This window comes from Sceloporus occidentalis, unplaced genomic scaffold (assembly GCF_023333645.1).
Source record: "Sceloporus occidentalis isolate IW3139 unplaced genomic scaffold, rSceOcc1.0.p SCAF_39, whole genome shotgun sequence".
Lineage (NCBI taxonomy): Eukaryota > Metazoa > Chordata > Lepidosauria > Squamata > Phrynosomatidae > Sceloporus > Sceloporus occidentalis.
In genome coordinates, this window is record NW_028317019.1 from 6,062,196 (window position 1) to 6,076,249 (window position 14,054).

General features: G+C 43.3%; 1 protein-coding gene across 1 annotated transcript; it reads right to left on the reverse strand.

Moving 5' to 3' along the window:
- Window positions 1-5,388: 5,388 nt before the first annotated feature.
- On the reverse strand, window positions 5,389-13,612 carry LOC149290478 (uncharacterized). Its single transcript, XM_089489263.1, has 4 exons — window positions 13,250-13,612; window positions 11,188-11,356; window positions 10,229-10,349; window positions 5,389-6,897 (listed from the first exon to the last, which is right to left on the reverse strand). The coding sequence occupies exons 2-4, from the start codon at window positions 11,260-11,262 to the stop codon at window positions 6,002-6,004; spliced, it is 1,092 nt and encodes a 363-aa protein (XP_089345389.1). The 5' UTR covers window positions 11,263-11,356; window positions 13,250-13,612; the 3' UTR covers window positions 5,389-6,001.
- Window positions 13,613-14,054: the final 442 nt, after the last annotated feature.

A 14,054-nucleotide genomic window follows, 5' to 3' on the forward strand; every position in this document is an offset into this window, starting at 1 on the left:
TCTTTGCTGTGTCTGTTTTCTTTTTATCCGTTGTAAGCCCTTCAGTCTTCCTTTCTTTTTTGATATAGTCCAGCACTTTATCCCAGTCTTCTATCAATCTATACATTTTAGTTTTGTTTTGTTTTTGTAAGATCCTTGTGAGTTTATCTGCTTCCAATGCATCAAATAGTCCGAACAGCCTTCCTCTACTTCAAGAACTTTCCTTTGTCTCCATTCTTTTGCTAGGGTCATCCTTGCTGTTTTTGCTAGGGTCATCCTTGCTGTTGTGTCACACCTTCCCCCGTTAATCACTGGGCAGTGAATCCTATCTTTCCCATGGCTCCCCACATTTCTCCTAACCTGATCCCCATTCGGCCTCTCCCTGTCTCCCTGCTTCCCTTCCTCTGTTCCCTCTGGAACTGCCGCTCTGCTGCCCCTAAAGCAACAGCAATTCATGACCTTTTTCTCTCTAAATCCTTTAACCTCCCCGTTCTCACAGAAACCTGGCTCCCAGCCCATGATACTACAACCTCCGCTGCCCTTTCTTTTGGCGGTCTCTCCTTCACCCACTCCAGCCGCCCTGAGGGTCGAGGAGGAGGGGTTGGTATCTTGCTATCTAACTCCTGCCAGCTCCAAGTTCTGTCTTCCCCACCAGCTATCATTCCTCTTCTTTTGAGTTTCATCCTATTAGACTCTTTTCTCCTCTACAGCTCCGTGTTGCAGTTATCTATCGCCCTCCTGGTTCTGCCACCCAGTTCCTCTCAGACTTTGAATCATGGCTGACATTCTTTCTTTCAGATTCAGTCCCCACTTTGATCCTAGGTGACTTTAATATCCACGTTGATGATTCCAATAACCCAACAACATCTCGCTTTAACTCTCTCCTGGCTTCTTTTGGCCTCCAACCACACTCCAACTCTTCAACTCATTCTCTTGGTCACTGTCTTGACCTGGTTCTTGCTGCAAACTGCGCCATTTCTGACTATCTGGCACCTGACTTTCCACTTTCTGACCATCATTTAATCTCCTTTCCTCTAGATGGATTAGGGGGGGGAAATAGACAACTTAGCTAAAGAGATATCAGGAGTGAAAGTGGAGATGGAGGAAGTATTAGAAAGAACGGAAAGTCTGGGAAAAAAACAGAAGAATTGGAAAAGGCTCAATTAAGGGAACAACAGAGTAATCTTCTGCAGCAGGTCAGATATAGGGAAAGGGCAATTAAAATTAGGGAAATTAAAGAACAAGACGAACAAATATATGACAAAATTATACCTATGCTGGCAAAATATGTGGATATTGAGGAGGATTTGATGGAGGCACAGATTGATAAGACATTTAGACTTAGCTCAAAGATAGCAAAGGAAAGGAAATTGGACAGACATTACGGTATGTTTTACAAGCTCAAGGATGAGAGAGCAAATATTGTAAATATGAGAAAAAATTGATTGTGGAAGATAGAATAGTGGAAATTTATAAGGATTTACCATTGCAAATAATTAGAAAGAGACAGGAATATAAATTCCTAACAATATTCTTTTGCAATAAGAATGAGATAATGTACAGATGGGATAAGATAGAAGGAGTGATCTTTCATTACCATCAGAGGAGATATAGGATAAGTACAATAGAACAAGCAAAAGCCTTTTATGAGAGATTAAGCAGAGATAACAGAGAGCAAGAAGAAAGAAATAAAGAAAGGGACAAGAAGGAAGGAGAAAGTGTAAATAGACAAAGAGAAGAAAAGACCCAGAGAAAAGGGCAAGGAAGGAGAGATAATCTAGGGATTAAGGAAGTAAATACTGACAATTTGGGAAACAAAAGCTCAGAAGAGGGTTACTCAGGAGAGATAGGAAAGTCTACATAAAAGACATAAGAACCTCTCTAAAAGGAAAATGGGGCTTAAAATAGTTTCGTGGAATGTAAAAGGAATAAGCCAAGAGAGAAAGAGAAAGCATGTAATGCAGTATCTAGGGAAGAATAATTTTGATTGATTGTGTTTACAGGAAACAAAAATAAAAGATGGAGATATAAAATATTTGAGAAATAGTAAATTGGGGACATTATTTTGTGCCACAGTAAATAAAAGGAAGAGGGGAGTTGCAATCTTTGTGAATAAAAGATATGCAGCAAAGCTACTGAAGAAAGATAAAGACGGTAGATTCTTGTGTGTGGAGATTTTGATAGATAATGTTAAATATGTACTGATTAATGTTTATGGGCCATTAGAGAAGAAGGAAACCTATTATAGAAATTTGGCGGAGGTTATGAGAGAAGTTGATAATGACAAATTAATCTTGACAGGAGATTTCAATGGAGTTCTAAATCCAATTTGGGACAGGAAATCCCAGAAAAAAGTAATTAAGAAAACACAAGGAAAATTACCAAGAGGTTTTTTGTTTTAAAAGAGGAATTTAATTTGTTAGATGTTTGGTCACATTGTAATGGGAACAAAGGAGGGTATACCTTCTATTCAGATGCACATAAATCCTTCTCAAGGTTGGATATGTTTTTCGTGACGAAGCAACTGGTTACTAAAGAGAAAAAAATTGAAATTTGGCCAAGGACGATGTCGGATCATAATATGATAGAGCTGGAATTAAATATAAATTGGGACAAAAATATAGGATAGAGAATGAAAGAGGATATCCTAGATGACGAAGAATTTGTAAATAAGGTAAAGAGAGAGTTAAAGATGTTTTTCAAAGAAAACAGTGGAAAGGAGGTAAAAATGAAGGTTGTATGGGATACTAGTAAGGCATTTGTAAGGGGACTATTTATACAAAGAACAATGGAAATAAAAAATGAGAAAAGCAGAAAGAGGAAAAAATTAGGAATGAATTTAAAATTAGAGAACAAAAACTACAACAAACAAAAGGGGATAAAAATAATGAATGAAATAAAACTATTGAAACAACAATTAGAGAAAAAATGACAAAGGAAATAGCTATAAATTTAAGAATATCAAAGCAAAATCAATTTGAGAATGCTAATAAAATAAGCCGACGGATGGCTAATAGATTAAAGAATGAGAGAGAAAAGAAAATGATAACTAAAATTAAACAAAATAACACAATCATAACGGAACAAGGGAAAATTAAAAATACTTTCACTACATATTTTGAAAAATTATTTGAGGAAAAAGGTGAGCAGATATATATTCAGAAAATCAGTTAATAGAAATAATTGATAAATATAATGAAATAAAATTAAGATCAGAACTATAGTGTTTAGGTCTTCAGCTTCCAGAACTGGGTGCAGTTAGCATATCAACTGAAGGAGATAATAGGCACTCCTCGCCGTCACATGTATCTGAGCTGACATCTGGAGTGATGGATCCAGGAGCATCCCCCAAACTACTAACATAGTCCTTTAGGGAAAGTGTGACCCCTTATACAGGTGGATCACACGTGTCAAACCTCCATACCTGGATTAGGATCTCCAGCATTACGCAGCTCTGTCTTATCTGGATTCAGCTTCATTCTGTTTTTTTCTCACCCAGCCCATTAATTCTTCAAGACATTCATTCAGAGGGGAGATGCCTTTCTTAGTTGACGCTGAAGTCCGGGACATGGAGAGATATATCTGGGATTCCTCAGCATACTGATAACACCCAATGCCATGTCTCCAGATGATCTCTCCCAGCAGCTTCATGTTTATGTGTCCTAAGGAACATCAGATTTAAGCTCCCTCTTAGAGGACCAACTATCCCCAAGAATCTCCATCTAGAATCTGCCCAAGAGATAGGACCAGAACCACTGCAATGCATTGCCTTCTCGTCCCCAGTTCCTTCAGACGTTCAAGAAAGATGCCATGGTTGATGGTATCGAAGGACCCTGAGAGATCCAAAAGCACCAGCAGGGTTGCACTTCCCCTGTCCATACTCAAGCGGAGATAATCTACTAAGGCGACCATAACAGTCTCGACTCCGTATCCCATCCTGAAGCCAATTTGAAATGGGTCTAGATAATCTGTTTCATCCAAGACCACGTGGAGTTGAAGAGCAACAGCTTTCTCAATCACCTTGTTTAGAAATGGAAGATGGGAGACCGGTCTGTATTTGTTCATGTCCAAGGGATTTAGGGAGGGCTTTTTCAGAAGCGGCTGTACCACCGTTTCATTTATGGAAGATGGAAAATAGCCCTCCCTCAGAGATGCATCTATGATATATCTCAGGTGAGTCCTAAGTGCATCTCCTTCTTGGATGACTAGCCATGAAGGGCAAGGGTTGAGAGGGCAAGTTGTCTTCTTCACACTTCCAAGGACCTTGTCCATGTCTTCAGTACTCACAGATTTAAATTGATCCAGGACGATCCCATTCACAGAGTCACTGGACACCTCACCTATAGCATCAGCAATAATGTCAGCATCCAAGTTGGCTCTTATCTGAGAGATTTTATTTGCAAAATGGTCATTTAAAGCATCACAGTGAGCTGTGGAAGGCTCTAATAATGGGTTCTGGGGGGGGGGGGAGTGCCTGAGTCAGGTCCCAGATTCCCCCCTCCTCCCCCCAAGACCCCAGAGAAAACTCCCCCCCCCCAAAAAAAATGTTGTTTCCAATGCTATTGAAGCCAAATCTTCTCCAAATGAGGCATCAGAAGGGAGGGACTCTCCTCTGCCCCACTTTCCAGGATGGAGGGGGCTCCTCAAAGCCTTTTTTATCTTTGGACCCCCCTCCATGGTCATGCCTCTCTCTAATGGTCTCCCCTGTCCTCTCTTCTCATGATAACCCCCAAGTACCAGGGCCCCAAGGAATCCCCTGAGGAAGGGGCAGGGAAGGAAAGAGGGAGAGGAGACCTGGCAGGCCCCCTGTGTTTTGGTTGGGGGGAGAAGAGGGGATTCCTTCTTCTTATAATCCCCAAGCCCCCCCCCCCCCCCCGAAGACATTCCAGCCATTCCTCTGAACGAACAACAGTTTTCCCCCATTTCCATCCTTCCTTCCCTCAGAACAGTGTGAGGGCAGCAATGGCTTTAGGGCTGAGACTGTGCATGCGCACATACATCCAAAGACCCCTTCTGATCATGCGCAGGGATCACCAGGGCTTTACTGCTCCTGCTGTTTATTCCACTGGCGGCCTTTGAGGGAAGGGAAGGAGTGTGCCGGGGGTTCAGCGACCTCCCCTTCCTTCCTTATTTTGAGGACACTTCGAAGAGGCCACAATGGAGCCCAGGAAAGGCAAGAAAGGAAGGCTCTGCATTGGAAATAAAGTCTATGTATACTGTATGTATGTAGATATAATACACACACACACACACACACACATAAGCACACACAGATATACATATATATAAATGTATGTGTGTTTGCCTCTGCTGTTCTTATAGCTGGGAATGGAGATGATGGCTGAGGAGAGAAGAAAGGGTAAATTTTGTGCAAATGCAGAACTTCTGTACACCAATGAGTCCAGTCTGTTGAAACAACAAAGAATTTTATTGAGAACACATAGTCAGAAATTCAGCGTTTACGTCAGAACTGCCCACTCCAATCCAAACAATACATTAAAACCCCCAAACCTAAAACTCCACCCTCTTAAAACCTAGCCCCCACCTTCAATTCCCACAGTCTATGCCCCACAGGTAACAAGCCCCCCTTTGCCATTCCCAGAAACTAGCCACCTTCCTGTTAATATCAGCCTCCACTTTCTTCAGCCAACATCCCACAAATTCCAAACGCTATCATTCCCAAAACTATTCTAACCAACTGCAACAAATCCCAGCCCCCCATTTAGCTAATTTATACCACGAACCACAATCCCCAGCCAAAGTTACAACCTGAAACAATTATCTATTCTATTAGCAATTAAAACCTAAATCTAACAAAATACAATTTTAAAACATAAACAGACGTATGGACAGAAAAACAAAATCACAAGGGCCTTTTCTTAGCACAGCAGGATTGCAAATATATTTTTTGTATTCCATATTTACAAAAATAATGTTAGTTCACTGCTGGCATTTTTATGGCTTCTCTCCAGTGTGGACTCTCTGATGTGTCACTTGGTGTGACTTTGAAGTAAAACATTTCTCACAATGCTGGCATTTGTATGGCTTCTCTCCTGTGTGGATTCTCTTGTGTGCCACTAGGTGTGACTGCTGAGAAAAACAGTTCCCACAATGCTGGCATTTGTATGGCTTCTCTCCTGTGTGGACTCTCTGATGTGTCACTAGGACTGACTTCATATAAAAACATTTCCCACAATGCTGGCATTTGTATGGCTTCTCTCCAGTGTGGATGTACCACTAGGTGTGACTTCTGAGAAAAACATTTCCCACAATGCTGGCATTTGTATGGCTTCTCTCCTGTGTGGACTCTCTGATGTATCATTAGGATTGACTTCTGAGAAAACCATTTCCCACAACGCTGGCATTTGTATGGCTTCTCTCCTGTGTGGACTCTCTGATGTGACACTACGTGTGACTTGCAAGAAAAACATTTCCCACAACGCTGGCATTTGTATGGCTTCTCTCCTGTGTGGACTCTCTGATGTATCATTAGGATTGATTTCCGAGAAAAACATTTCCCACAACGCTGGCATTTGTATGGCTTCTCTCCGGTGTGGACTCTCTGATGTTTCACTAGGTCTGACTTCTGAGAAAAACATTTCCCACAATGCTGGCATTTGTATGGCTTCTCTCCTGTGTGGACTCTCTGATGTTTCACTAGGTATGACTTCGAAGTAAAACATTTCCCACAATGCTGGCATTTGTATGGCTTCTCTCCTGTGTGGACTCTCTGATGTGTCACTAGGACTGACTTCATATAAAAACATTTCCCACAATGCTGGCATTTGTATGGCTTCTCTCCTGTATGGACCCTTCGATGCATGACAAGGATTGACTTGTAAGCAAAATGTCTCCCACAATGCTTGCATTTATGTGACTTCTTTCCTGTGTGGATTCTCTCATGACTCAAATCTTTTTCTGTAAAGAAGCACAGTGACAGATAAGACTGAAAATCAGCATTAAGAGAGGAGGATGTTACCCATGATTTAGCCCTCATTAACCCCTCCTTATTAGAGATTAAATTAAGAGAGTTTCTGTTAGTAACCCAAGGATGACTGTACTACTTATGCCCCTAAATCCATGGAACAATTGTATCCTTATTTATAGGAGTTAACAAAGAAGAGATTGGAGGGGGACTTAAGGGAATCACTGGAAGCAGATAGTCAGAAAAAGGAATGTTGCAAAAATATCCTATTAAACATGTGGAGAAATAGTTCGATTGGCAAGTGGCATTATATCCTGTGAGACTGCCATAAAGTCCTGAGTCAGAGACCAAGGCATGATGGAAGCTAACTGCAGAGGTCCCTTCATGCTGTGTGGCACCAGGAGATGACTCACAACCAATACAGTATACAGCTCACATGTGGATTGGTGTGGATTAGAGTTGTGTGTACAAGGATGGTGAAGTTGATGGAAGTCGGAGAGGAGAGCTTGCAAATAATTGTATTATTAGGAGCAGGTAACTGTTAAAGTTGCCAGATATTGTGCATCTGCGATTATTTGTAGCAGATTTTTTTTTGGAACAGATGTAGAAACACCCATGTAATATCTTGAAATAATTATGACCCAGAGTCAGGCTATTACATTTTTATACAACTTCCATTTTGGAATTAATAGGATTGTATACGGTGTTTTCTGCACTATATCCATTTGACTGTTCTTTTTTATATGAATCATTTTAGAAGTTTGAAGTTAATGAGTGGACTGCCACTATAAACACTATAAACACGCCATGTGCAGCTTGTATTCTGCTTGAAATGTTATATAACTCAGCTTGGGAGATACTCGATTAGGATACAACTTTCTAAGCAACCGTGCCAAAGCTACTATTTTAAGTCTATATTTCCCAAAGTTATTTGGGACAATTTTTACCTGCCAGGTTTAGGATTTCATTTTATGGATTGATGTTTACCCTTATTGCTACAATACAAATTACTTCTTGTGATGCTTTGTGTGTTTTTCAAGCTAGGCGATCCTGGCTTTGCTCCTGCCTTCCCCTCCTGGATCCCAGAGGCCTGATCCCCTTCCTTTTCTCCTTTCACTCTCCAACCTTCCCTATTGCCCATCTGCACTGCTTTACCATTTCATCTTCAGCATCTCTTCCCTGCCTTTCTGTTTTTCACATTGCCTCCATCTCTCTATCACAGACACACACCCACAGAGTGTGATGCACAAAAGGGACACTTTGAGGCTCATTTCTTGAGAAAGGCAAGACAATCAATATACAACTAATGCATTAGGAAAGGCAGAACAAGGAGTCTGGGACCTGGTTTCTGATGTTAGTGAGGGTCAAGTGTGAGGGATGAGCCTTAAAACAACCTTAAGGCATCTCTAAGACAGAGATGGACTACTGTTTGGAAGTGGGATGGTCACATTGGACCCCAGGGGAACTCAGGGGAAACCCCAAATTGTGTTGCCTAAAAATATGGTTTAATGTTTTGCCCCTCAATATCCCACAGCATCCCTTTGTGGAAGTGGAGGCCATTTTGCCACTGTTGGGCCCTCTCTGATCCATTGCAGGGCCAAGGGAGGCCTTTTTCCCATGAAGCCTCTCCAGAGCCCCAAAAGGCTGGAAGAGGGGCCACAAAAGCCAGGAAACTTGCTCAGGAATGGGCTGAGGACCATTTAGGGGCAAAAAGCATTAATCTCCATGGCTCCTTCCCACAACATTCCAGAATTGGCAGTTTAGGATTGGATATTGAGAATCCTTACAAAGAGGAGAACAATAGTGCCTCACTAAAACTAGAAATTCCAAGATTCCACAGGAAGTTGTTATGACAATTAAATTACGTGTGAAAGGGAACTAGGAATGGTAGTAGAGCACAAGTTGAACATATGTCAACAGTGTGATGCAGCAGCTAAAAAGGCCAATGTAATCTTAGGCTGTATCAATAGGAGTATAGTGTCAAGATCAAGGGAAGTAATAGTTCCACTCTATTCTGCTTTGGTCAGGGCTCACTTGCAATGATCCTGTGTCCAGTTCTGGGCACCACAGTTCAAACAGATGTTGAGAGACTAGAGCATGTCCAGAGGAAGGAAACCAAAATGGTGAATGGTCTGGAAACCATGCTCTCTGAGGAATGACTTAGGGAGCTGGGTATGTTTAGCTTGGAGAAGAGAAGGTTAAGAGTGGATATAACAGCCCTGTTCAAGTATTTGAAGAGATACTGAGTATGCAGCAAGCTTGCTTTCTGCTGCTCTAAAGCAAAGGACACAGAACAATGGACGCAAGTGTTAGGAAGGATCGAATCAGAGGAATTTAATTAGCTCAACTTTACAAGAGGCATGTCCTAACAACGCACGCAGCGGATTGGGTCCCTATGTGTATACCAGAGGTCATATAGACCAACCCCAAGAAACAGAGATTGCAATGTCAATGAGTTGCAATTAAAATATAAACATTTATTAAAGCCATACAACCAAAAAGGGATCACACACGCACATGCACATTCAATGCTAAAGCAAGGGAGGGGAAGAGTTGGGGGTAAAGGAGAAAGGATAGAGGCACTGTTGAAATATTTACCTTAGGAGTCTTCTCCAAGCGACAGATGTGAGGGATGTTGGTAAGTGAACACGGCAGCGGGGAACAGAAAGCAAGCGGCAACCGCGATGGCTAGGAGCTACGTTCCAGCGGGCTAAGCTAACAAGAGGCCCGAAAGAGACAGTGGGCTTTGGCTTGCCCAAGTGATTTCAGCAGGGCGCAGTGCCCAAGAGAGCTCCGGAGCGATTGCTCAACAGAGTTGAGGTTTGGAACTGTAGCTCAGAAAGCCCAAAGGAGGGCTGGAATCTGGGTCTTATTTATACTGCGAAACGTATCCTCAGGCTATAGCTACCTGCGGAACAAAGGTCTTCATGGCTATCTATTGACTAAGACTAAAGTTAAACAATGGATACACAAAAGGGTCTGCCACTTCTTTGGACATGGAACAATGGATGCAAGCCACAGGGACAAGAGATTCCACTTAAACCTTTGGAGGAACTTCCTCATAGTAAGAGCTCTTCAAAAGTGGAATATACTCCCTCAGAGTTTGGTGGAGTCTCTTTCTTTGGAGGTCTTTAAACAGAGGCTGGATAGCCATCTCTTGGGGGTGCTTTGAATGTCTGTTCCTGCATGGCAGAATATTGAACCGGATGGTCCTTGTGGTCTATTTCAACTCTTTGATTTTATCATTCTAAAGTGGAATCTGACAGTGAATTATGAAAGGGCCCTCAGTCTTCAAAGGAAGTGGAATGGATTCAGGTTCCTTACCCACAGAGGCTACATTTCCATAATTCTCCATCATCACATAACTATACATCAGTCTCTGTTTCTTCGTTAACATTTTCCATTCCTCCTCAGTGAAATATACAGCCAGATCCGCAAAGGTCACCTGCAATAGAAAATAGCCCTGATCCAGAGAGTGACTAAACAAAAGGGGAGGAAAGCACATGGTGCATCGCAAATATTATTTCAACACTTCAGAATTCAGTCCAGGAAATAAACTTTAAATTCTGCAAGAAAGCAAAAAGCTACAGCCTTTGAGATCCAGTTTGTCTCCAATCCTTTCAATATAATATACAATATGATAAACAATATAATTTCAGCCATTTCTGGAATATTATTGATTGATTAACATACTGACTATCACAACATTTATATTAGTTTTCATTTAGCCATATTTCACCTAATTTCAGAGGCAAATTTCATTTTTAATAAACAGTTCTGGGGAGTACTCTGGGCTTGAGGGCCACTGGGCCCACCCTCAATTTAAGTCCAGAGATATTCTTCCATATCATCCAGCATTTCACAGATGGGGAAAGCAACACACATGTGGACAAGCAACACCAGAAGTGGGTCAAGATGGCCAAAGTTGTTAATGATAAAGATCACACAAGCGAGAAAGGGTACAGCATTTTGCTTTTGGCTTAGACTCCTGGCAAGGGCGAGACCCTGCCCCCTTCTCTCCTCCCCTCTCCCCTCTTTTGCATTGATGGGCTGTAGACTCTTTTGAACCTGGAATGCACTTTGCAGCAACTGAACTGACCTGAGGAGAAAGGAGGAAATGGGAGGAGGAGAGTGAAATAGGACATTTCCTAAGCCCCTGAAAAAATGAGGAGACAGAGGATTAACCAGGACTCACTCTGCCAAACTGGGACAGTATCTTCTCTGCTTGCTTTCATGATCCAGCCCAGACACAGATGAAAATAACAGTCAGGATGGCAACTTACCAAAGAGCTGTTAACCCTCGGCAGCCTCTTTCTGTTGGAGCCCAGCCCCGTCTGCTTGGCCTTTGTGTTGGCCATCAGGTGGGCAGGGGGATCCTGGTGGCCCTGCACTTTGGTCACTTCCAGCAAACAACGTCCCAACGCTGTGTACAAGGGGATTGCAATGAGGTTCCTGAGAAAAGAGACCAGGGTAAGACTTGGTTTAGCAAGAAACCCTGCAGCAGTCAAAGACACGGAGAAGAGCATCCTGCTGATGACATATGCAGGTAACCTATGCCTCCTTTGGGCTGATGTAGATGTGAGCATCCCCTTCCTCCCTCTGCACCAAACAAAACCCCCTGGACCTAGCACAGACTCACTGCAGCTCCCCTACACAACACTTACTCCATGCCTTGTGAGAGATCAGGGGATGGGAAATTGGAAAGGGTCCTGACTATGTCCTCATAGCTGGATGTGAAATGAGTGCATTATCTGCTGAAACCTGCAGAGGTCCCCAGTTGCCCTCAGAAAAAGATTTCTTCATTTTGCTTCTGACTACAGAAACACAGCTGGATGCTTCTCTAATACCTCACACCAACACTCTCACCAGGCATGGAATGGCCATGCGGGATGCCTTCCACAACTCTATGGTAGGACCTGGGTCAGTGAATGGCCATTTGTAGCCTGATTCCACTCGGAGCAACACTGGAGCATAGAGGGTTTTGCTGGGTCAGGCTGTCTGGCCTGGTGGTTCCTCATTCTCCCAGTGGCCAAACCAGTAGAACTCTCTATGCTCCAGTGTTTCTCTGGGTGGAATGAGTCTACAAATGGCCCTTCTCCAGGAAGGCCCCCAGTCAAGAAGGGCAGGAAAGGAGCTCTCTCTTCTCAGGCTGCTCCCCTTCCATGGGATCCAAACCTTCTCCCAGGATCAGGGGGCACCAGAGGATTGAGCTGATGGAAAGGGAGCACCCAATTCCCATGGCAGCCTTCTGCATGCAGAGAAGTCACAATTCTGAGAGTGTCTCTGCCAGTGTGGAGAGTGCCCATTTTCCACACTGTTGCCTGTCCATCTTGTCTTGGGAATATCCTGTTCCAGCCACATGCAGGCCTAAATCCTAGCCTGTATCCTATGCCTAGTCCTGATCAGAGTAGAATCACTGAATCAGTTGGATTTATCTATATGTCGACTCACCAGTCACTTATGGTTTCAGTGGGTCTACTCTCTAGGGTTAACCAACAGGATTCAGGACTCCACAGATTTTTAAATGCAGGAATGCAAATTTTTCATGCTATGTCATCATCACTGATGAGAATTTGACTTCTCTTTCACACAGAGGAGGAGGGGAGGACCTGCTTTATGTCCCAGGTGAAGAAGCTCTAGCTCTTGGGCTGGATGAGACATGAATTACCTTACAGATCTAATCCATGTCCTCCCCTCATCATGGCCCCCTCCCCATTTAAACACTGGTCAAAATAATCACTTTATTTTTGCAGATGAGACTATTTTTCTAAGCTTAACTGCTGTGTTTCCTATGTCAGTCATAGCAGGAGCATGAAGTATGAACCTCCTCCCTCTTCTTGCTAAAGCCACATAGAAATTGAGGCATATACATTTGTGTGCATTGTTTCTGAATGGATCTATTGTTAAAATCACAATTTCTTCATTTTTCCTTGAATATTTTTTTAAAAGATGCAAACTGCTGAATACGTTGCACTTGATATAACAAATATCTATAAATGTATAGGTTTATGACTTGAATATTGCACCTTGGATTATGCTCATTTGGGGTAAGTGAAGACGTATATAAATTCATTTTATAAACCCAGTGAAACTAATATCTCACAAAGTTCTAGTAAACAACACATACACACACAATTCCCATAAAAAGGACTCACTTGTGCACTGTGTCTGAGGTCTGGAAATCTCCCTTCCACCTTCTGGGAAGACAAGGCTGTTAGAGAGCGAATTTGGGGCTTTATGCCTGCAAAGCATGGGCTCACTCTCTCAGCTGCAACATTTCCATACAATTCTGGACTTAAACATTTAAACAAAGGTCATCTTTCAGCTCCAGGAATAAAAGCCTACCTTCAGTACAAAGACACTGACTTCTTCAGCCCCAGAAAGGCCTCTTCTGCAGTCCTTTATGGCCGGAGCTTCCCTGGGTCAGAGGCCGTCTCCTCAGCCGTAGAGAAGGGTTGCTTTGAGTGCGAAGGAGGAGGAGGTCCACAGGGCTGAGGGAGGGAAGGCAATGGGAAAAGGTCAGTGCTAATGGCCATGGAGGGCAGAAGGTGACAATGCCTAGGAAACTCCTCTGAGTCCCAGCCCTAGGAATGAGTGTCAGGAGTTAGTCCAGGGGCTGAGGGCGTCTCCTTTCCCAAAGGGGGAGGCAAGGACCGGTGGACCCTCCCCAGCTAGGGCCCAAAGGGAGGGTCTCTTTCCCCACCTCTCTCTCTCTCAGCCCCCAAAGCCCAGCCTCTCCACTGGTCCTGCCTCCCTTCCTCAGACCCGCACAGGCCCCTTTCTTCCTTCCTTCCTTCCTTCCTTCCTTCCTTCCTTCCTTCCCCCCAAAATGGAGGGTCAGGGGCACAAAGGGACACACAACCCTCTTTTTGGCCCAAGGAACCTGGCCTCCTTCTCGCTCTGGAGCCTCAGAGAGAGAAAGAGGAACCTCTGTTCTGTTGGGGCGTGTGGAAAGACGTGCTTTGTCCACCACGACCACCTGCTGAGTTGAACCACATCGACAGGACGCCAGGGAGAAGGAATCTGTGGAGATGTCTGCAAAGGTATTCTGGTCAAGAAGGAAATATTCCTTCACGACTGCAAACGGTCATGAGCTCCAGGCTTGAGAAATAACCACAGAACAAGCCTTCACTCTTCATGAGGACTTTAA